The sequence below is a fragment of the Gymnoscopelus braueri genome (genome assembly GCF_963280865.1).
Source record: "Gymnoscopelus braueri genome assembly, chromosome: 19".
In the NCBI taxonomy this organism is placed as follows: Eukaryota; Metazoa; Chordata; class Actinopteri; order Myctophiformes; family Myctophidae; genus Gymnoscopelus; species Gymnoscopelus braueri.
Genome location: NC_137621.1, coordinates 1,904,937 through 1,927,909, shown reverse-complemented (window position 1 = coordinate 1,927,909; position 22,973 = coordinate 1,904,937). Strand labels below are relative to the sequence as shown.

The 22,973-nt window shown below is 43.4% G+C and overlaps 1 protein-coding gene across 1 annotated transcript in view; it reads left to right on the top strand.

The window, feature by feature from the left end:
- Nucleotides 1-18,345, top strand: part of ldah (lipid droplet associated hydrolase) — a 20,612-nt gene extending 2,267 nt beyond the window's left edge. Inside the window, exons 2-7 of the mRNA XM_080414408.1 lie at nucleotides 1,160-1,363; nucleotides 10,541-10,675; nucleotides 13,944-14,110; nucleotides 14,798-15,038; nucleotides 16,111-16,193; nucleotides 18,141-18,345. Of these exons, the coding sequence (XP_080270534.1) occupies nucleotides 1,168-1,363; nucleotides 10,541-10,675; nucleotides 13,944-14,110; nucleotides 14,798-15,038; nucleotides 16,111-16,193; nucleotides 18,141-18,329 (1,011 nt within the window). The 5' untranslated portion in view covers nucleotides 1,160-1,167 and the 3' untranslated portion in view covers nucleotides 18,330-18,345. The remainder of the gene's footprint in view (nucleotides 1-1,159; nucleotides 1,364-10,540; nucleotides 10,676-13,943; nucleotides 14,111-14,797; nucleotides 15,039-16,110; nucleotides 16,194-18,140) is intronic.
- The last annotated feature ends 4,628 nt before the right edge of the window (nucleotides 18,346-22,973 follow it).

The window sequence follows — 22,973 nt, the reverse complement described above, 5'->3', positions numbered from 1 at the left end:
TTTTGTAACACACACTACACATTGTTATTGTTATAAGAAAAGGTACATTTTGACATCATATTCTTTTCACTGTACCTGTTCGATTTGTATGTATGTCCAGTGGCATCAGTTCAGCAAAAGCTAAGGTATGGCAAGGTTAGGGTTGCCAACTCCCAGAGATTGAAATAAGGGACACCTATCCGCGCGGCCCAAAAAATTGGGGGTCAAACCCCCCAAAAAACCCAAAATGCATAGAAAACTATGCATTATACCTGTAATAATTGACGCACCTGTATGTTTGTTTTTGAATTTTTTTTTAGCAACCCATATATTTGAACGGAAATTTATATTTTTATCCTGTGCTTAAAAAAAAAAGAAAAAAACATTTTTTTTCATTTTTTTTTTCCAGATGGTTAAAAGGGCAGGGGCTCAAGCCCCCTTTGATGTCTATGTGTGCACGTGCCTGCTAGTTATAAACCAGAGTCACTGAGAAGTGACTGATAACCCACATTTAATCCATCAACTTTGTCATTTTAGATTTCTTTGGGCCATTCAAAAATAGCAGATCTACAAGCTCATGGTGCGGCACCGAATGCTTGTAGATCTGCTATTTTTGAAAATATTTGAATATATATATATATATATATATATATATATATATATATATATATATATATATATATATATATATATATATATATATATATATATATATATATATATATATATATATATATGTACATTTGTTACTCAAATCTTTGCTTCTGGTGGGGGTCCCTGGAACAACATATTTTGAGATGGGGGTCTGCGGCCGAATACATATCATTTTGGGGGTCCTTGACATGGACAAATTTGAGAACCACTGATATTATAGCAACATATGCATTTTTTTTAAAACTGTTGGGATATAGAAGACATTTTGTAGAATCCCCCCAGAAGCAAAGATTTGAGATAAAAATGTTCGCTTTAAAAAAGAAATATACATATTGAAAGATTTGCATCATTTCTTTCAAATAAATAGCAGATCTACAAGCTTGTATAGCTGCTATTTTTGAATAGCCAAAGTATAAAAATATGGATAAAGGGGTTAAAATGACGCTATATTAATTTCGCTGGGGAGTGGGACCCCCTGGTCCCCCCCATAGTTTTGTTTTGCTAATCGTTCTCCTGTTCCTTGTAGCTGGTGAAATGGATTCAGAATCCAGAGACCAACCTCAGACTGACTTCATAGAATCCAGAGACCAACCTCAGACCGACTTCATAGAATCCAGAGACCAACCTCAGACCGACTTCGTCTACTGTAATGGAGCCATAACAGAGCTCCTGAAGTTGGGCTCCTGTCGCCTGAACTCTGCACACAAGCTGCTGTTCCTGGTCATTCCAGGTGAGTTCAACTAACTAGCCCGTTTACATTGACCCCATGGGGGACCCCTGGGCTCTGTACTCGGTCCCCAGCTTTCCTCACAAGTTCACAACTCGTCGCGTTGTGAGGTTCTAGATCGGCTGTTTTTGCCGAATGTTCTGCCAAGTAGTGGTCCATATTGGACTACTGCATGACTTATTGGTTCTCAAATGCCCAGGTTGACCATTAATTGTCACTCAAATAATTGCGATCAACGATCTAATTGTGTGTTTAGGCGTTGAACATTAGAACATATTATGAAGCCTTTCTGGCTTAATTAGTCCCTTCAGTCCCTTCAGTGCAAATGTGTGTGTAAACTGAATGCCATAGTGAGGTTTAAATGAGACTTCTGAATCAAGGCATACACCAGAACATAGCGCTGTCGCCTCACAGCTAGAAGGTCCTGGGTTCGATTCCCGCCCGGGATGCTGGGGGCGTGTCCTCTCCTCCGTGTCATCAGTGCCCATACCCTAGGTGGGGTTGGTGAAAGGACCTTTCTGTGTGGAGTTTGCATGTTCTCCCTGTGTCTCCTAGGGGAGGTACCCTCATAAAAAACATGCAGTAATCCATCTATACTGCCTCCCCCTGGTCAGCCAGGGCGCCTGATGGAGGGGAAAGAAACTGGTTTTAATAACGTGTTCCTTCCTTCCACGCGTTACGTCCTACCGGGGAAACTCCTCCCTGTCAGGTGATAAGAAGCAGCCTGCTCACTCCTCATGCATTGAAGGAGGCATGAGCTCAGTTCGGGGGTCTCCCCAGGCTGGCAGAGGGAGAGTAGCGCCCAGGATTACATGCATAGGCAATTGGCACTGGGTGAAAAAATGGGTTACGAAATCGTGGGATAAAAAAAATAATCACCTCGTTGAGGACAACTGTTTCAGAGTAATCCATGATCGCACGCCAGTGTTTTCAAATCAACATGGCAGCTGGCTTGCCTTGCAGTGTATGGTGCAGTGTGTGGTGCGCATGCATTGCTCAGCTCAACTTCTGTTTTCCCCGCTGCAGTAATCTGATCCTAAACAACCGGCATAATCATCATGCAAGATGCACAGCCGTTCATGTCCCTGCTGCACTAACCTGATCCCAGGTCAGCCTAAAACATCACACACAAGTTACACAGCACTTCATTGTGTTTCTCTCCTGATCAGTGCAGCACCACACACACAGTAGGTATACTACGGGTGTTCTGGGATCCACGTGGGTATTTTACCACACATAATGATACACAGACCCGAGTTCCGAGGTACAGTAATAGCGCCGATTCCGACCCGGCCCCGAGTGACTCTGATAAAACACAGATCTGCCCCGTGCCGGTGTCGGGTTCACTATGGAGCTCAGCTGAGTGTGAATGTGTTTGAGTCATAGAGATTAGTTGATACGTTTTGTTCTCCTAGATTGTGTTTGAACATGTTTGTGTCTGACTCGTCGTCTCGGTGTGGTCGCTGTGTTTTTGGGGAACTTTGTGCAGAGCCGCGGGGAGTTCGCGTTGTCATGGTTACGAGGGCGTTCGCGTCGTCGTGGTTACGAGGGACGAGGGCGTTTGTGTTGTCGTGGTTACGAGGGACGAGGGCGTTCGTGTTGTCCCGTCGACCTTTGAAAGGTCACTGAGACTGGCACTGGTTCAGCAGGCTCTGAATGTCACCCAACAGCACACTGAATGAACTCTTTATTGTGTGTGTGTGTGTGTGTGTGTGTGTGTGTGTGTGTGTGTGTGTGTGTGTGTGTGTGTGTGTGTGTGTGTGTGTGTGTGTGTGTGTGTGTGTGTGTGTGTGTGTGTGTGTGTGTGTGTGTGTGTGTGTGTGTGTGTGTGTGTGTGTGTGTGTGTGTGTAGATGCCCTTTCTCACCTATGATAGAAGTCATCTTTATGTCAGACCAAAAACACACCAATGTTTGTTCACACACACCTCACAGCTCACAGCTGTTTATGAGCATCTGTGTGTGTGTGTGTGTGTGTGTCTAAATCAGCGTATATAATAATCAGAGGTGTAAAGTAACTAAGTACATTTGCTTAAGTACTGTACTTCAGTACAATTTTCAGGTATTTTTACTTTACTGGAGTATTTCCAATTTTCAGTATTTTTCCTTCTACTCCACTACATCTCAGAGGCAAATATTGTACTTTTACTCCACTACAATTATATGAAATCTTTAGTTACGGTACTAGTTACTTTGTCGAATTTGATTGTTATTACAAAACACACTAACCACTTCAGCTCTCTATATATATATATTTCGGCCATTTGAAAATAGCCGATCTGCAAGCTCACAATGCATCGCGTCGTTCCGGACTTTTACTTGTAATAGAGTATTTCTACATTGCAGTATTGATACTTTTACTTAAGTAAACACCGCTGGTGCGCATGCATTGCGTAGCTCAATTTTTTTGAGCTACAGCCTAAAACCTCATGCAAGATGCACAGCCATTCATGTCACTGCTGCACTTAACCTGATCCCAGGTCAGTCCAAAACATCACACACAAGTTAAACAGCACTTCATTGTGTTTCTCCCCTGATTAGTGCAGCCGCGCGCACACGCAGCAGTCATACCCGAAAGAGAGACTACAGTCCAGTCTGTGAAACAATGCATTTGTGAGCTTGTAGATCGGCTCTTTTGAAACTATATAGGATACCAGGTAAACAATGAACCTGGCATCAGTCAATTCACACAATCAACACAGACATGGATCATCATTATTATTGTAATGTTGTATAGCGTCATGTCCTTGGAAATTATAGATAGCATTATTAGCCTTTTCTTTTGTTTAACCACTTTCAACCTATTTAGGTCATGTCATTATAGACACAAATTATTAGATTATAAATTATAATTATATATATATATATATATATATATATATATATATATATATATATATATATATATATATATATATATATATATATATATATATATTTACCATTTAATGGTAAAAAAAACAATCTCATCTTTGTGGAAGAGAAAAAAGTATTACACACACCTTTCTACTAGGGATGGGTCAGAATAATTGATTATTTGAATAATCGTTTTTGAGAATTAACCCTAAAACAACATTATTAAAACAAATGTATATATGTAGTATGGGTGAAATATGTATTTTGTTTTTGCATTGTCATTGTTAGCCTAATTTACACGGTGAACAATTGAATATTGGTTATTAATAGCAGCAGTATGATCCACTTAGACTTTGTTCAGTCATGCACGTCCCTTCTTTCTACTTCTGTCTGTGGACTTTAAGTCCATGATGACGTCATCAATTCCTTGATGCACGTGTTCTATAAATCATGACATGTGGATCCACAGTGGAGCCAGCAGCGTGAGTCCTAGATGTATTCATTCTGAACAAAAAGCCAGATCCTGTCAAAAGGGTTAAAAATAGTAGCTCTCTCGTTGCACAACATACATTATACTTTCTCCACGACGCCTGAACGTCCACTGAAAAAGTAGAAAAGGAGTCATTTCTTTCAGTCACACAGACAATGCAACAGTGTCTGATGTGTCGCTGCTGGTCGCCTGTAATTGTGGATGATGTTACAACCATTGTTCCAATCCAATCCAATCCACTTCATTTATATAGCACATTTTACAACTTGTTCAGGGTTACCAAAGTGCTGTACAGAAAAAAAACAAAAAAACAACTGAGACACTTTACTGAGACACTACACTGTCTCTGTATTCTATGATCCTATAGTTGACTGAGACAATACACTGTCTCTGTATTCTATGATCCTATAGTTTACTGAGAGACTACACTGTCTCTCTGTATTCTATGATCCTATAGTTTACTGAGAGACTACACTGTCTCTCTGTATTCTATGATCCTATAGTTTACTGAGACACTACACTGTCTCTGTATTCTATGATCCGACCTATAGTTTACTGAGACACTACACTGTCTCTGTATTCTATGATCCTATAGTTTACTGAGACACTACACTGTCTCTCTGTATTCTATGATCCTATAGTTTACTGAGAGACTACACTGTCTCTCTGTATTCTATGATCCTATAGTTGACTGAGACACTACACTGTCTCTATGTATTCTATGATCCTATAGTTTACTGAGACACTACACTGTCTCTATGTATTCTATGATCCTATAGTTTACTGAGACACTACACTGTCTCTGTATTCTATGATCCTATAGTTTACTGAGACACTACACTGTCTCTCTGTATTCTATGATCCTATAGTTTACTGAGACACTACACTGTCTCTCTGTATTCTATGATCCTATAGTTTACTGAGACACTACACTGTCTCTCTGTATTCTATGATCCTATAGTTTACTGAGACACTACACTGTCTCTGTATTCTACTAGAAGTTCTGCCCGCTACGCGGGCAGAATTCTAGTACCCCCCCCCCCCTAACCCCCCCCCCCCCGTACCCCCCCAAAGAAAATGTCGTTTGGGGGTACAAAATCATGGGATAAAGAAAAAAAAAAAAATACCCAGAGGGTCGGCCAGCCCCCCACAGCCACGCATGCAAGATGTTGCACATGAACTCTGCAGCCGCACTGAGGCGCTCCAACAGAAACACTCTGACATTAAGCTTCACACAACAAACATCAGCATCACACACAACATTCACCACAATGACAAACAAATTACGTCCGCGCAAAAATAAGCGAGGGCTCGCTTATTTTGGGGTTCAAAAATCGTGGGATAAAAATTTCCCCCAAAAAAGTTTTTACATTTTTAACAATGCATCGCGTCCTGCCGTCCTCCCTCTCTCTCCATCTCCTTGTCTCTTTCTCTCTCTCCTTGTCTTCCTCTCTCTCCCTCCCTCGTTCCCTCTCTCTCTCTCTTTCCCTCCCTCCCTCTCTTCCTCTCTGTCTCTGTCTGTCCGTCAGCGAAAATTCTCTCTTGCTGTTTGGCTGACTATTCTCTCTCTCCCACCCTCCCTCTCTCTCCCCACCTCTCCCTGTGTGCGCGCATGGCTGTCCCCCCGTGACACCACGCACGTCTCTGTGTGTGTGTGTGTGTGTGTGTGTGTGTGTGTGTGTGCACCAACATACGCTGGTGGGTGAGTACGCACCGTTTTTCACCTTCAGCCAATTGCAGTGCATTTTTGCCACTAATGTGATGCAACGGGACTTTTGAGATGGCCATGCCCAAAATAGGGTGCCTTATTCAGATACATGCGTGTGAGTGGCCGCCCCTGCCGGTTCTCTGAATTTTTATTTTTAAATAGGCTCTGTCATGATTAATTGACCACACATATGAAGTGAAACAACTAAATTCTATCCAAACGATATCTTATAAGTAAATTCCGTGCCTCAAAGAAGAAGTTTGAGAGCTTTGTGAAGTTGAAAAGTCCGGAGAAAGCTGGCCAGAGAAACAATGGACCGAAACAATGGCTGCCGTTCGTGTTTGAGCGACGACGCTGATAGGCTGGGAGAGTGAGGTTGGGTTGGGTTGCCATGTCATGTCCAGGTGTTGTAAGCGTGAAGTGGGTGTAAATTGGTTAGAGAAAGTGCGTCGACGCATGCGCAGTGCGCAGCTTTGTGTTTTTTCATGAAGCTGGTTCAGAATCAGAATCAGAATCAGAATCAGTTTTATTGTCACATCACAGGTTTACAAGGTAAAAAAGTGGGTGAAATTCTTTTTTGTACATCGTTCCCATCGCAACGTTAGTTTCCATAGAAAGAAGAGGGGGGGGGGTGAGAAGAAGAGGGTGGGGGGCAGGTGGGAAGGAGATCAAAAACAAGAGAGCAACAGAAGGCCAGACAAGTTATCTACATATTTACAAATTACCTGAGATAATAAAAAAACAAAAAAACTAAACTAAGGTGCCTGAGCATAGCAGCAATGTATTGTATACTGTGCATGTTATACTTATACTGTGCATGATAGACAAAGGACGTTAAGGTGCTTAGAGGAAAAGGAGCACAATAAAAAGACCCAAAAAAAGTCAGTGCGTTATACAAGGGATTAAGGTGCAAAAGGTCAGTGCGTGTCCACCTAGAGTGGACTGACCCTAGTATAATCCGCATGTAGCTCCATGAGGGAGTGCAACAAAAAGTCATTTGTACCTGGTGTAGTCCACAGGTGTGTCCGAGGGGGGGCTAAAGTCCAAGTCATTGTCCCTGGTATAATCCACAGGTGTGTTCAGGAAGAGCCAGAAAAGTCTGCGCCGCCTGCTGTCAGGCTGCTGAACTCATCCAGGCTTATGCCCCATTCAGCATTCTGACAGCAGCTGGATTGAAACTACACCAAAATCTGGTGGTGGAACTCTTGATACTGCGGTAGAGCCCCTTGCCCGGTCGCGGTCGTTGTAGGGGGTTGAACAGTCTGTGACTTGGGTGGTGCTTGTCCTTGATGATGCGCTTGGCTTTGACCACGCACCGCTTTTTGTACAGTTCCTGGAGCGCTGGGAGCTCGATTCCCCTGTGGGAATCACTGGCACCAGTGTGCCAGTGATTTGATCTCCTCTCTGTAGTCAGACTCGTCGTTGTTGACGATTCGGCCTATCACTGTCGTGTCGTCCGCGTACTTTATGATGGTGTTGGAGACATGTGTGGCTATGCAGTCATACGTGTACAGGGAGTAGAGGAGAGGGCTCAGCACGCATCCCTGGGGTGCTCCGGTGTTGAGGGTCAGGGGGTCGGATGTGATGCTGCCCATTCTCACCACCTGATGTCGGTTGGACAAGAAGTCCTGTATCCAGTCGCACATGCTTGGGTGTAGCCCTAGGTGTCTGAGCTTTTTGTCAAGTATTGCTGGGACAATGGTGTTGAATGCTGAGCTGTAGTCCACGAACAGCATACGTACATATTTGTCCTTCAGCAGCTTGTTGTCCATGTGCGAGAGGACGGTGTGGAGAGCCATGGCAATAGCGTCGTCGGTGGATCTGTTTTTGCGGTATGCATACTGCCACGGATCCAGCGAGGCAGGTAGCGTGGAGCTGATGTATTCCCTCACCAGTTTCTCGAAACACTTGCTGACGATCGGGGTGAGAGCAACAGGTCTCCAGTCGTTCAGGCATGTCACTTTGGCCTTTTTGGGAATGGGCACAATGGTTGACATTTTGAACCCTGCAGGGACCACAGCCAGGGAGAGGGAGAGGTTAAAGATGTCAGCGAAGACACCCGCCAGCTGGTCTGCACATGTCTTAAGGACCCGGCCTGGAATCCCATCAGGTCCGGCTGCCTTGTGGATGTTGACCCGTGTGAAGGCTGTACGCACTTCTCTCTCCGAGATGGTTAGAGGAGGGTTCTCCTCTGCTGGTGCTGCTGATGGCCCCGCTTGGCTGCCGCGGTTGGAGCTGATCTCAAACCGGCCGTAGAAAGTGTTCGGTTCGTTGGGGAGGGAGGCAGGCGGGTTCACCTCGCTTCTGGTTCTTGTTTTGCAGTCTGTCAAGGTGTGTACTGCCTGCCATGTGCTCCTGATGTCGCCACTGCTGAGTTTGTCTTGCATCTTTTTTGTGTAGGCCTTTTTCGCCTTCCTGATGGCGCTGTTTAGGGCCGCGCGCGTCGTGTTGCGCGTTTCCACGTCGCCAGATTTGAAACCAGCGTCCCGTTCATGCAGATGTGCACGTACTCCGCTGTCCATCCATGGTTTCTGATTGGGATAGATCCGAACTGTCTTTTTTGGGACTATGTCATCTATGCACTTGCTGATAAAGCCAGTGACTGAGTCTGAGAGTTCGTTGATGTTATTCCCAGCGGCGTTCTTAAACATCCCCCAGTCAGTCTGGTAGAAGCAGGATTGTAGCATAGCGTCTGTGTCCTCAGACCAGATTCGGATTTCCTTCTCAACGACCGGCTCCCTTTTTAGCCTCTGTTTGTAGGCAGGTAGCAGCTGGATGGCGTCGTGGTCAGAGCTTCCTAGCGGTGGGCGGCGGAGAGCTTTGTATCCATCCTTGAAGGGCGTGTAGCAGTGGTCAAGAATATTGTCACCACGGGTACTGCAGGCGACATGCTGGTGGAATTTGGGAAAGACCTTTTTTAAGTCTGTCCGGTTGAAGTCGCCTAGGCAGATGACTGCGCAGTCCGGGTGGCGATTTTCTTGTGCACTGATCGCCTGGTGTAATTCCCTCATAGCTGTGTCCTTATTAGCTCCAGGATGAATGTAAACAACGGCTACAATCACGATGCTGAAGTCGCGTGGTAGGTAGAAAGGACGGCAGGCTATGATTAAAAGTTCAAGGTCTGGTGAGCAGTGACTGTCTAGGATTTTAACATCTTTGCACCAGTTGTTGTTGATCAAGGCACAAACTCCCCCCCCACGTTGCTTACCGCTCAGTACAGGATCTCTGTCCTTCCTATACGCGGTGAAGCCAGGAGGAGTGATAGAAGAATCAGATGCTAACTCCGTTAGCCACGTCTCTGTTAGCACAACAATACAAGTCCTCCTCGTCTCTGCGTTGTATTTAACGCGCGCCAGTAAGTCGTCCATAGTGGTCACTGTTCTTGATTCACACAGAGATCTAACGTTCGCTAGCAGGATTGAAGGCAGTGCAGGTTTATATCCACGTTTTGTTGTTCTTACGAGAAGACCCGCTCTTGTGCCTCTTCGCCACGGTCTTTTTCGTCGGGGGTTTGTTGTTGATCCAGCTGGAACAAAGGGGACCCCACCCCCCACCCAGCCGAGTGGGAGGTTTTCGGCAAAAAAGTCCGGAATTCTGTGTGTAATCGCTGTGCTAATGTCCATAAGTGCTTGTCTGTCATAACTCCTTAGACACGCGACGGTGTAGGGAAAAAAAGAAGGCTAAAAAATACTAAAAAGATGGAAAAACGTTGCGATGTTACGGAGCGTGTACGAATGCGGCCGTCCTTCATGGCGCTTCCTTATTTTTTTTTTTTTTTAATTTATTTTTTGGGTTGGCCAGATTGTTGCTCGCGCACAATCTGGCAACAGCGGTGCATACGCATGCGCAGTGCGCAGTTTTTTACAAACACATGTTCAGCCAGTCTGCCAATTGTATGTTAGATATATATATGTGTTTACCTTGTTTACTGTAAGTCACTCTGGATAAAGAGTGTCTGATAAATGACTACATTATACATAGTGTTGTCTCATACAGGTAACCCAGGTGTGATGTGTTCTACATTGTGTTGTCTCATACAGGTAACCCAGGTGTGATGTGTTCTACATTGTGTTGTCTCATACAGGTAACCCAGGTGTGATGTGTTCTACATTGTGTTGTCTCATACAGGTAACCCAGGTGTGGTGGGGTTCTACAGGACCTTCATGCAGTCTCTCCACAGCCTGGTAGGATACCGTTACCCTGTGTGGGCAGTGAGCCACGCTGGACACTGTGATCCTCCTGATAACATGGACATGATACAAGGTATGGCTCCTCCCCTTTACCACTCTGTAATGATGATACCATGACTCCTCCCCTTTACCACTCTGTAAGGATGATACCATGACTCCTCCCCTTTACCACTCTGTAAGGATGATACCATGACTCCTCCCCTTTACCACTCTGTAATGATGATACCATGACTCCTCCCCTTTACCACTCTGTAATGATGATACCATGACTCCTCCCCTTTACCACTCTGTAAGGATGATACCATGACTCCTCCCCTTTACCACTCTGTAAGGATGATACCATGACTCCTCCCCTTTACCACTCTGTAAGGATGATACCATGACTCCTCCCCTTTACCACTCTGTAAGGATGATACCATGACTCCTCCCCTTTACCACTCTGTAATGATGATACCATGACTCCTCCCCTTTACCACTCTGTAAGGATGATACCATGACTCCTCCCCTTTACCACTCTGTAATGATGATACCATGACTCCTCCCCTTTACCACTCTGTAATGATGATACCATGACTCCTCCCCTTTACCACTCTGTAATGATGATACCATGACTCCTCCCCTTTACCACTCTGTAATGATGATACCATGACTCCTCCCCTTTACCACTCTGTAATGATGATACCATGACTCCTCCCCTTTACCACTCTGTAATGATGATACCATGACTCCTCCCCTTTACCACTCTGTAATGATGATACCATGACTCCTCCCCTTTACCACTCTGTAATGATGATACCATGACTCCTCCCCTTTACCACTCTGTAATGATGATACCATGACTCCTCCCCTTTACCACTCTGTAATGATGATACCATGACTCCTCCCCTTTACCACTCTGTAATGATGATACCATGACTCCTCCCCTTTACCACTCTGTAATGATGATACCATGACTCCTCCCCTTTACCACTCTGTAATGATGATACCATGACTCCTCCCCTTTACCACTCTGTAATGATGATACCATGACTCCTCCCCTTTACCACTCTGTAATGATGATACCATGACTCCTCCCCTTTACCACTCTGTAAATGATGATACCATGACTCCTCCCCTTTACCACTCTGTAATGATGATACCATGACTCCTCCCCTTTACCACTCTGTAATAATGATACCATGACTCCTCCCCTTTACCACTCTGTAATGATGATACCATGACTCCTCCCCTTTACCACTCTGTAATGATGATACCATGACTCCTCCCCTTTACCACTCTGTAATGATGATACCATGACTCCTCCCCTTTACCACTCTGTAATGATGATACCATGACTCCCCTTTACCACTCTGTATTGATGATACCATGACTCCTCCCCTTTACCACTCTGTAATGATGATACCATGACTCCTCCCCTTTACCACTCTGTAATGATGATACCATGACTCCTCCCCTTTACCACTCTGTAATGATGATACCATGACTCCTCCCCTTTACCACTCTGTAATGATGATACCATGACTCCTCCCCTTTACCACTCTGTAATGATGATACCATGACTCCTCCCCTTTACCACTCTGTAAGAATGATACAAGGTATGAACCAGGCCTGTCACCATTACAAATATAAGTTGACTATCAATTGTCACTCAAATAATTGTGCATTTATATAGCGCTTTTATCCAAAGGGCTTTACATTGATTGTGACATTCACCCATTCACACACACATTCACACACCCATTCACACACACATTCACACACACATTCACACACACATTCACACACACATTCACACACACATTCACACACACATTCACACACACATTCACACACCCATTCACACACACATTCACACACACATTCCTACACCGATGGAGGAGGAAACCATGCAAGGCACCAACCTGCTCATCAGGAGCCCTCATAGAACATGTCTGGTTGTATTGATGTGTCCACAGAGCCCTCATAGAACATGTCTGGTTGTATTGATGTGTCCACAGAGCCCTCATAGAACATGTCTGGTTGTATTGATGTGTCCACAGAGCCCTCATAGAACATGTCTGGTTGTATTGATGTGTCCACAGAGCCCTCATAGAACATGTCCGGTTGTATTGATGTGTCCACAGAGCCCTCATAGAACATGTCTGGTTGTATTGATGTGTCCACAGAGCCCTCATAGAACATGTGTGGTTGTATTGATGTGTCCACAGAGCCCTCATAGAACATGTCTGGTTGTATTGATGTGTCCACAGAGCCCTCATAGAACATGTCCGGTTGTATTGATGTGTCCACAGAGCCCTCATAGAACATGTCTGGTTGTATTGATGTGTCCACAGAGCCTTCATAGAACATGTCTGGTTGTATGGATGTGTCCACAGAGCCCTCATAGAACATGTCTGGTTGTATTGATGTGTCCACAGAGCCCTCATAGAACATGTCTGGTTGTATGGATGTGTCCACAGAGCCCTCATAGAACATGTCTGGTTGTATTGATGTGTCCACAGAGCCCTAATAGAACATGTCTGGTTGTATTGATGTGTCCACAGAGCCCTCATAGAACATGTCTGGTTGTATAGATGTGTCCACAGAGCCCTAATAGAACATGTCTGGTTGTATTGATGTGTCCACAGAGCCCTCATAGAACATGTCTGGTTGTATGGATGTGTCCACAGAGCCCTCATAGAACATGTCTGGTTGTATGGATGTGTCCACAGAGCCCTCATAGAACATGTCTGGTTGTATTGATGTGTCCACAGAGCCCTCATAGAACATGTCTGGTTGTATGGATGTGTCCACAGAGCCCTCATAGAACATGTCTGGTTGTATTGATGTGTCCACAGAGCCCTCATAGAACATGTCTGGTTGTATTGATGTGTCCACAGAGCCCTCATAGAACATGTCTGGTTGTATTGATGTGTCCACAGAGCCCTCATAGAACATGTCTGGTTGTATTGATGTGTCCACAGAGCCCTCATAGAACATTTGTGGTTGTATTGATGTGTCCACAGAGCCCTCATAGAACATGTCTGGTTGTATGGATGTGTCCACAGAGCCCTCATAGAACATGTCTGGTTGTGTTGATGTGTCCACAGAGCCCTCATAGAACATGTCTGGTTGTATGGATGTGTCCACAGAGCCCTCATAGAACATGTCTGGTTGTATGGATGTGTCCACAGAGCCCTCATAGAACATGTCTGGTTGTATTGATGTGTCCACAGAGCCCTCATAGAACATGTCTGGTTGTATGGATGTGTCCACAGAGCCCTCATAGAACATGTCTGGTTGTATGGATGTGTCCACAGAGCCCTCATAGAACATGTCTGGTTGAATTGATGTGTCCACAGAGCCCTCAGCAGCAGAGCAGGACGTGTTTGGTCTGAACGGGCAGGTTGAACACAAGCTGTCCTTCCTGAGGAGCCAGGTTCCCAGAGACACCAGCCTGGTGCTGCTGGGACATTCCATCGGCTGTTACATCATCCTGGACATGATGAGGAGAGACCCGGGACTCAAGGTCAGCACACACTCCTCTTTGGGGTCAACACACTCCTCTGTGGGGTCAACACACTCCTCTGTGGGGTCAACACACTCCTCTGTGGGGTCAACACACTCCTCTGTGGGGTCAACACACTCCTCTGTGGGGTCAACACTAGGTGTTAAAGGTTTTGTGATGTTGTTTTTGTTGTTAAAAACAGTGGTGTAAAGTAACTAAGTACATTTACTTAAGTTCAATGTTGAGGTATTTTTACTTTACTGGAGTATTTCCAATTTTCAGTACTTACTTCTACTCCACTACATCTCAGAGGCAAATATTGTATTTTTACTCCACTACAATTATTTGAAAACTTTAATTACTTTGTAGATTTTGATTATTATTACAAAACATACATTAACCACTTCAGCCCTATATACATTTCGGCCATTTGAAAATAGGCGATGTACAAGCTCACAATGCGTCGCGTCCTTTTTCAACTATACAATAATAAGCAGCCCTGGGGCCCCCCATGGTGGGGAGACCCAGCCTGGGTCCCCCTGCATCTCGCGGTGGTCGCGAGGTGCAGGGGACTGGACTGTTTTTTTTTTTTCATTTTTTTTTTTTTCAATTATAATTTTTCCGACTGGACTGAATTGTGGGGGGACACAGTGTCTTTGAATTAAACAGGCGCCACTGTGGCTGTGTGTTGTTTTTGTTGATTTCCAGGTGTTGAAGGCGGTCATGCTGTTCCCCACCATCGAGCGCATGTCTCAGTCTCCTCAGGGCAAAGTGATGACGCCGGTGTTGTGTCACATGCGCTACGTGGCCTACGTGCCCGTGTTCCTGCTGTCCCTGCTGCCCCGCAGCGTGCTGAGCGCTCTGGTCAGGCTGGTGTTCAGTGGGGTCTCCTCTCTGGACCCCACCGTGGTCCCTCCCACCGTCAGCCTGCTGACTGGAGACTGTGCAGGTGGGTTATTGTTGGGGTTATGTCAGCGGTTCCGGTGGCTAAATATGCCTTTTTTTACACAATACAAAAGGTCCTGTGGTCTTTGATGGCCAGATGTGAGTTATTGGGGGCTAGAAGAGCTACTGTAAATAATAATAAAGAAAACGCCGGGTTATTGTGTAAAAAAGACATATTTAGCCACCGGACAGAATGCCCCCGCCCACTGTAAAAAAAGATCGCGAAAATTGCTAAAACTATAGAAAGCAGTAAATAAAAAAATGTTAACACTCATCTTTTATTTACTTTAATTACAATCTAAAACATAAACCTTGGTTGTAAAAAAAACTAAGTTGTCCTTTAAATTACAAATCTAAAAATGAATGAAAAGACAGTGTTCACAACCACACTGGTGTGAGCGCCGTAGTGTGTTTTACTATTACGTTGCAGTAAGGTCACCACTGTTATCTCCTACTGAATGTTACAGTAAGGTCACCACTGTTATCTCCTACTGAATGTTACAGTAATGTCACCACTGTTATCTCCTACTGAATGTTACAGTAAGGTCATCACTGTTATCTCCTACTGAACGTTACAGTAAGGTCACCACTGTTATCTCCTACTGAATGTTACAGTAAGGTCACCACTGTTATCTCCTACTGAATGTTACAGTAAGGTCACCACTGTTATCTCCTACTGAATGTTACAGTAAGGTCACCACTGTTATCTCCTACTGAACGTTACAGTAAGGTCATCACTGTTATCTCCTACTGAACGTTACAGTAAGGTCACCACTGTTATCTCCTACTGAATGTTACAGTAAGGTCACCACTGTTATCTCCTACTGAATGTTACAGTAAGGTCACCACTGTTATCTCCTACTGAATGTTACAGTAAGGTGAGGTCACCACTGTTATCTCCTACTGAATGTTACAGTAAGGTCACCACTGTTCTCTCCTACTGAACGTTACAGTAAGGTCACCACTGTTATCTCCTACTGAATGTTACAGTAAGGTCACCACTGTTCTCTCCTACTGAACGTTACAGTAAGGTCACCACTGTTATCTCCTACTGAATGCATGTGATTCTGTTCCAGCCAATGCTATGTACATGGGGGGTCAGGAGATGACCAAGGTCCTGGAAAGAGACAACGTGACGATAAGACAAAACATTAAAAAGGTAAGAGTAAGATGACTTAACACTGACTAAAATACATCACTTATATTTATTCATGATTCACGGATAAAGTCACTTTTACATTTCATCCGTACGAGACCTCTTTCATTTTAACCCATTCAATGACATCTGTGTCACTTTAGATTTTAGCTATAAACATGATTTTATACTCAAAGTCAAAAACTCAGGTAAAAAAATCTGAGCTGGACTGAAAACACTGTTGCTACAGTGAAAAAAGCCCAGCAGCGGCTCTACTTCATTAGGATGCTGAAGAAGGCCGGACTCAGTCCCCCGGCCCCCCACTCAGGACACAACCTGAGACACCACAGACCAGAGAGCATCTCCACCCACACAACACGCTTTTTTAACAGTTTTTTTCCTGCCACTGTGCGCTTAGTAGCCGAGGACATTAGGGACGGTAGTCAATATGACAGATGAACTGAATCAGGACAGATCATCATAAGATGAATTGCACCACTATTTGTTTTTTAGACTATGACGTGCTTATTTATTGTCTCCGCCAGTATGGTGGAGAGTATGTTTTCGTCTCCGTCCGTCCGTGTGTGTGTCTGTCTCAGCCAAGCTAACATTGGTCAAGCTTCACGTGACACGTGACAATATGTAATATTGTACCGTGATTGGCTGACTCTATCCGGACCCTTTGCTTTGATTGGCTAGCGAGATGCATGATGAAATAAAAACCTATAAATAGCACCACGCACTTCAAAAAATCTATTATATTTTTTGAAGTGAGCTTCCATCACTGTGATGACCACTGTTGTTTCTAAATATGAATGGGGTGTGATTTTTTTGTCTCCGCCAGGAGAGTTTTACCCTCCGTGTGTGTGTCCGTCTCAGCCAAGCTAACATTGGTCAAGTGACACGTGACTTTATGTAATATAAATAGGTAAGACAGGATTAATCAGGAACAGTACTGGCGGAGACCTGTGCTCCGAGGAGCACATTTTCTAGTTATATTTGATATTTGTCTTTGGGGAGTGTGGTAGGATATATGTAGGATTATACAACAGGTAGTTCCGACCAAGCAATCTGATTGGTTGAAATAGCTATCTAGCCGTGCTTCAAACCAGCATGATAGCACGGGCCTAATCACATTAATAAATAGATCACTCCGCACTGCAGTCCGCACCTGATTAGACCATATATGGCACAGCTGTGCTGTGACGTCACGCTGTCCCACGGTAGGAAAACAAACAGACAGTAGCCTGACCCACCGCCGCCACCGGAGAACAAACAGCTATGCAAAATGGACTATGTATGCGAAAATAGCCGATCTACAAGTTCACAACGCGTCGCCATCGCGACGCGTTGTCAGCTTGTAGATCAGCTATTTTGGCCACGTGACACGGTCGTACGACGGAGCATATAGCCTACTGGAATCAGCTGTGTTGATGAGACGATGCCTCAGAGCGCTGCTACAGGGACTATTTAATGTCTCAGTCAAATAAACTTTTCTCTTTACAGGGAAACGGATAATAGCGAAACATTTTTATTATGAATTGCCCCACAATATGAATACATTTGGATGTGTTTTGTTGGTAACTGTTGTATAATCGCAATATTACACGAGAGGGTGTGCTTTACCTACATTATTGACACTTCAGTGATGCTGGCGGAACTCGGCTCCGCCTCGTTCCTGACCGCATCACTGGCGTGCCAATAATGACGGTAAAGCACACCCTCTCGTGTAATATTGCTTAATTGCAGGATGTACTGTATGTTTTCTCTGTATTTTCTGTCTTTTTAAAATGCTGACCCTGGGAGCTGAGCTGAGTCCTATGCACTTGTGCAAATGGCAAATAAAGTCTATTCTATTCTATAAAATAATATATAATATATGGTTATAGCTAAAAAATCTAAAACTGGGTTCCCCTTGTGTTCATGACAGTTGTAATAATGATTGTAACCGTTGTGTGGTTTGTGTTCCAGCTGGTGTTTTATTACGGAGCCACAGACCTCTGGTGTCCGGTCCAGTATTATCATGACCTGAAGCAGGACTTCCCATTGGCTCACATCAGGCTGTGTGAGAAGGGCCTCCGCCACGCCTTTGTGCTGGACGCTGGGAGAGAGGTGGCCACAATGGTTATGGAATGGATCCACGGGGATTTACAGACATGACTTACTTAACATGAACCCTAGCCCCTACGGAACCTCTCCCTCCGCTAAGTAGCTCCGAGATGAGGTCCCTCGTCGGTTCCTGCCGTTTGCGGTCGACATTGTCGCACATTTTCCACTTTTACATGTTTCTTACCCCTTTCTGCACATCGTATCCAAAAAGCAAAGCATTTGCGCCACTCTCTCAGATGTTTTAAGTTCTAGCGGAACATAACAGCTTCCAACGAGTTGAAGAAAGTATTTAATTTGCCTCGGTTTTCATCCGGTTCCGTAATATTTTGCATTAGAAGATGCAATTCAACATTTGACCAGTAGGGTAATCAGTAATGTTATCTCTACGGGCGCAACTCTTGCGCAATGTCTTAAAAACATGGAACCGGATGAAAACCGAGGCAAATTAAATACTTTCTTCAACTCGTTGGAAGCTGTTATGTTCCGCTAGAACTTAAAACATCTGAGAGAGTGGCGCAAATGCTTTGCTTTTTGGATACGATGTGCAGAAAGGGGTAAGAAACATGTAAAGTGGAAAATGTGCGACAATGTCGACCGCAAACGGCAGGAACCGACGAGGGACCTCATCTCGGAGCTACTTAGCGGAGGGAGAGGTTCCGTAGGGGCTACATGAACCCTAGCATCCTTAGTAACACATTCCCTAGCACCAAACAACCCTAGCATCCTTAGTAACACATTCCCTAGCACCAGACAACCCTAGCATCCTTAGTAACACATTCCCTAGCACCAGACAACCCTAGCATCCTTAGTAACACATTCCCTAGCACCAGACAACCCTAGCATCCTTAGTAACACATTCCCTAGCACCAAACAACCCTAGCATCCCTATTCTGAGGGGGAATATTCACAGAAAACAACTGATGTGCAAGCTCTTAAAGGGATAGTTCACCCCCAAAATGACTTTTTTTTCTATCAATTACTCACCCCATGGAGACTTGAATTCATGGATATTTTGATAGTTTTTGTCTCATTCCTATAAGACAATAATGTGATGAGCGGCAGCGGTTCCGGTAGGAGACACCTCTTTGTGTCTCCTACCGGAACCGTCCGCTGCCTACCGGTCCGCTGGTCATCACATTATTGTCTGTATTACAAATTGTCTGTATACAAATATTGTCTGTATTGTTAGGAATGGGACAAAAACAAGAACAATATCTATGAAGTCTCCATGACTAATCGATAGGAAAAAAATATGTTTTTTGGGTGAACTATCCCTTTAACTCATTGGCCGCCATTATCGCATTAACGCGATCTAATAAATAGCGCGCTTGGCCGCCAGGATCGCGTTAATGCGATCTATGGTCTTTATTGATCTTTATGCTCTGATCACGCTATTCTGTTATGAATCAGGCTAAGTTTCGGGTTCCACTTACTTCAACCACCACTGCATCCGGTTCCATGACTTGGGTTCCGTTTTCGGTTTTACATTTTTCCCCCCAGTCATTTTCGACCATAATAGGGAAACAAACGGTTTTTCACACGCTATGAAAAACGATCGGAGACCTCCCCTCCTATAATCTATGGTCTGGGTGACGAACAGTCATCCCCGTTGTGTATCACAAAGTAATTTTCGCCGATAACAGAATCTGAGACATTTCACTTCCGGTTCATGTGTTTCACTGTGTGAGTGGGTCTGGGAGGGGGCGAGTGTGATCGAGAGGCGATCAAGCTTGGTATGTGCTGCCCTCTAGTGGTGGAACGATCAAAACGATTCAAGTGTCAAGCTAGACTCTCTATATGTGAATTAAATAACAAAATAACGAAACAAAAAAACACGAAAATCGCTGGCAAGGGCTGCTATGAACGAGGTTTTAACTCTGGCAGTCAATGAGTTAACTGTGATAATAATCATGATAATCATATAGTTATGAGCTTGTACATCAGCTATTTCATGCAAAGATATTTAGTGTAGCCCATGGGAATACGGATAACTTTGTGTATAGAGGGTCAAAAACCCTCAGGTTTTAAGTGAACCCTATTCTGGGCATGTCATAGTAGGCCAACAATTGGCAAAAAAGGAATATCACTATTTATGTACAATGACGCTCTGTACAGGCAGCACTGAATATAAAGGTATACATGGTTTTAACAACCAATTTACACGTGATGAGAATATGTGATGTCTGCTGTTCACAGACTAGAGTCTCTACAATCTACAATTCAGAAATGATTTGCTGTCTCGCCCCGGTTCCTTCTATACTCATTAAGAAGGTCTGACTGAACCGTAATATTTCAAACTCTGTCATAAATATGATTTATTCAGCACTTGATGCCTTCAAAAGTGCTCTTGTGAAACCTCTACTTAATTAGTGGAATTCTAAATCCACAATAAACCTTGCCTTTCTAAGTAAGATACTGTACTTCTACACAACATAATGAATGAGTTAATCAGCACAGACACTGCTCTCACTCAGATAGGGATGTGAGGACCTTCCACTGATTGATGCTAATAAGGTTTCTGTTGATTTTAACCCATTCAAACCCGGGAACGCATCTCTGTCATTTTAAGATGTCTTTGACTATTCTTAAAATAGCAGATCTACAAGCTGGTAGCGCAGCACCGAGTGCCGCGCTACCAGCTTGTAGATCTGCAATTGTTTTGGAAAGATCTTCAAAATGTGTGCAAATCTTCGAATGTATATTTTTTAAAGTGTATATTTGTAAAATATTTTGTTCCAGGGACCCCCCCCACCCCCACCCACCCCCACCCCCCCCACAGAAGCAAAGATTTGAGTTACAAATGTTAGCTAAAAATATTTATATTCAAAGATTTGCACAAATGTTCCAAGATCTACAAAAAATAGCAGATCTACAAGCTCGGCTACGAGCTTTGTAGATCTGCTATTTTTGGAATAGCCTAAATAAATCTAAAATGTCACAGTATATGCGTTAAGTTCAGCCTTCTATACAAATGACCATGTGACCATCCTCATGAATATATATAATATATAATATAATATATAATGACCATGATGACCACCTCATGAATATATATAATATATAATATAATATATAATGACCATGTGACCATCCTCATGACCTCATGACCTCATGACCATCCTCATGAATCTAGAGCTTGGCTGGCCTCTCAGAATGTGTTCTAAACATACATTATAGGAAGGAGAGTTTAGTGTTCCTTCATCAGAGAAATAGGATGACTTTTAGCTGTTCTCACTGTGTGCTTCCGCTCGGTGGTGATGTCATTACATGGTGATGTCATTACATGGTGATGTCATTACAGATATGGCCAGTGGTGGAAAAAGTACTCACACTTGTTTTACTTAAGTAAAAGTATCAATACTGCAATATAGAAAGTAGTAAAAGTCCGGAATTCAACATGTACTTGAGTAAAAGTACAAAAGTATTGACATCAAAATGTACTTAAAGTACCAAAAGTAAAAGTACTCATTATGCAGAATGTCCCATTTCAAGTTTCCAAATTTATAAAAAATATTTTGAAAATAGCAGATCTACAAGCTCACAATGCGTCGCGGTGCGACACATTGTGAGCTTGCAGATCAGCTATTTTCAAATGGCCGAAATGTATGTAGGGCTGAAGTGGTTAATGTATGTTTTGTAATAATAATCAAATTCTACAAAGTAACTTTTTAAATAATTGTAGTGGAGTAAAAGTATAATATTTTCCTCTGAGATGTAGTGGAGTAGAAGTAAAAGTACTGAAACTTGGAAATAAATACCTCAGAATTGGGAGTACAGTACAGTACTTGAGTAAATGTACTCAGTTACTTTCCACCACTGGATATGGCTCTGTTGATGGCACACAAGTGTACATACTGTAATCTATTGAACAAAGACAATGGAGATGATGTGAGATTTAAAACACAAAGTCACCAAAAACTGAGGTCTTTCATGTCAGCAATATTGCCAAAGTATGACCTTTCCTCTAACTCTGCAAGATGCTGGAAAAACAAATTCATGCTTTTATCTCAGATAGGTTGGACTACTGCTATACAGTTATTACAGCTTATTCATACCTGCTTTTAGACTGATAACACAAAAACTAAGAGTGAACACATGAGTCCAGTGTTAGTCAGACTACAGTGATCCTCTGTGACTCCCAGAGTCCATGTAAAAGTCCTTCTACTATTTGAATGAACCAATTAAGACCGGGAATGCATCTGTGTCTTTTTAGATGTCTTTGGCTGTTCAAAAATAGCAGATCTACAAGCTCATAGCAAAGCACTGAGTGCCGCGCTATGAGCAAATGAAAAATGGTGAACAAATCTTTGAATATAATACAATGTATTTGGAAAATAATCTGCAAAGTTATGAATGCAAACAAAACATATAGAAATGAGTTGTCTCAGGTAATTATTATTTTCCTGTTTGGATCTAATCTGCATAACGTGTTTTAAATGATTTTATAGATACTTGTTTATCAGCAGAGTTTGGATCAAAACCAAAAAGGTTTCCCTAGAGATGTGTAAAATAATGAATGGATTATATGAATGGTTTAGATTTGTTTCACTGTTGATCTAAAAATGTGTGGTTCATTAAATAATGGATTCATAACATTATACAGTATGAAGGCAACATACATTAAATGATAGATATATAAAGGACATAATGTGTAGCTTCATGACTACTGATTCTTACTAGTTGTTACAAGTTTTT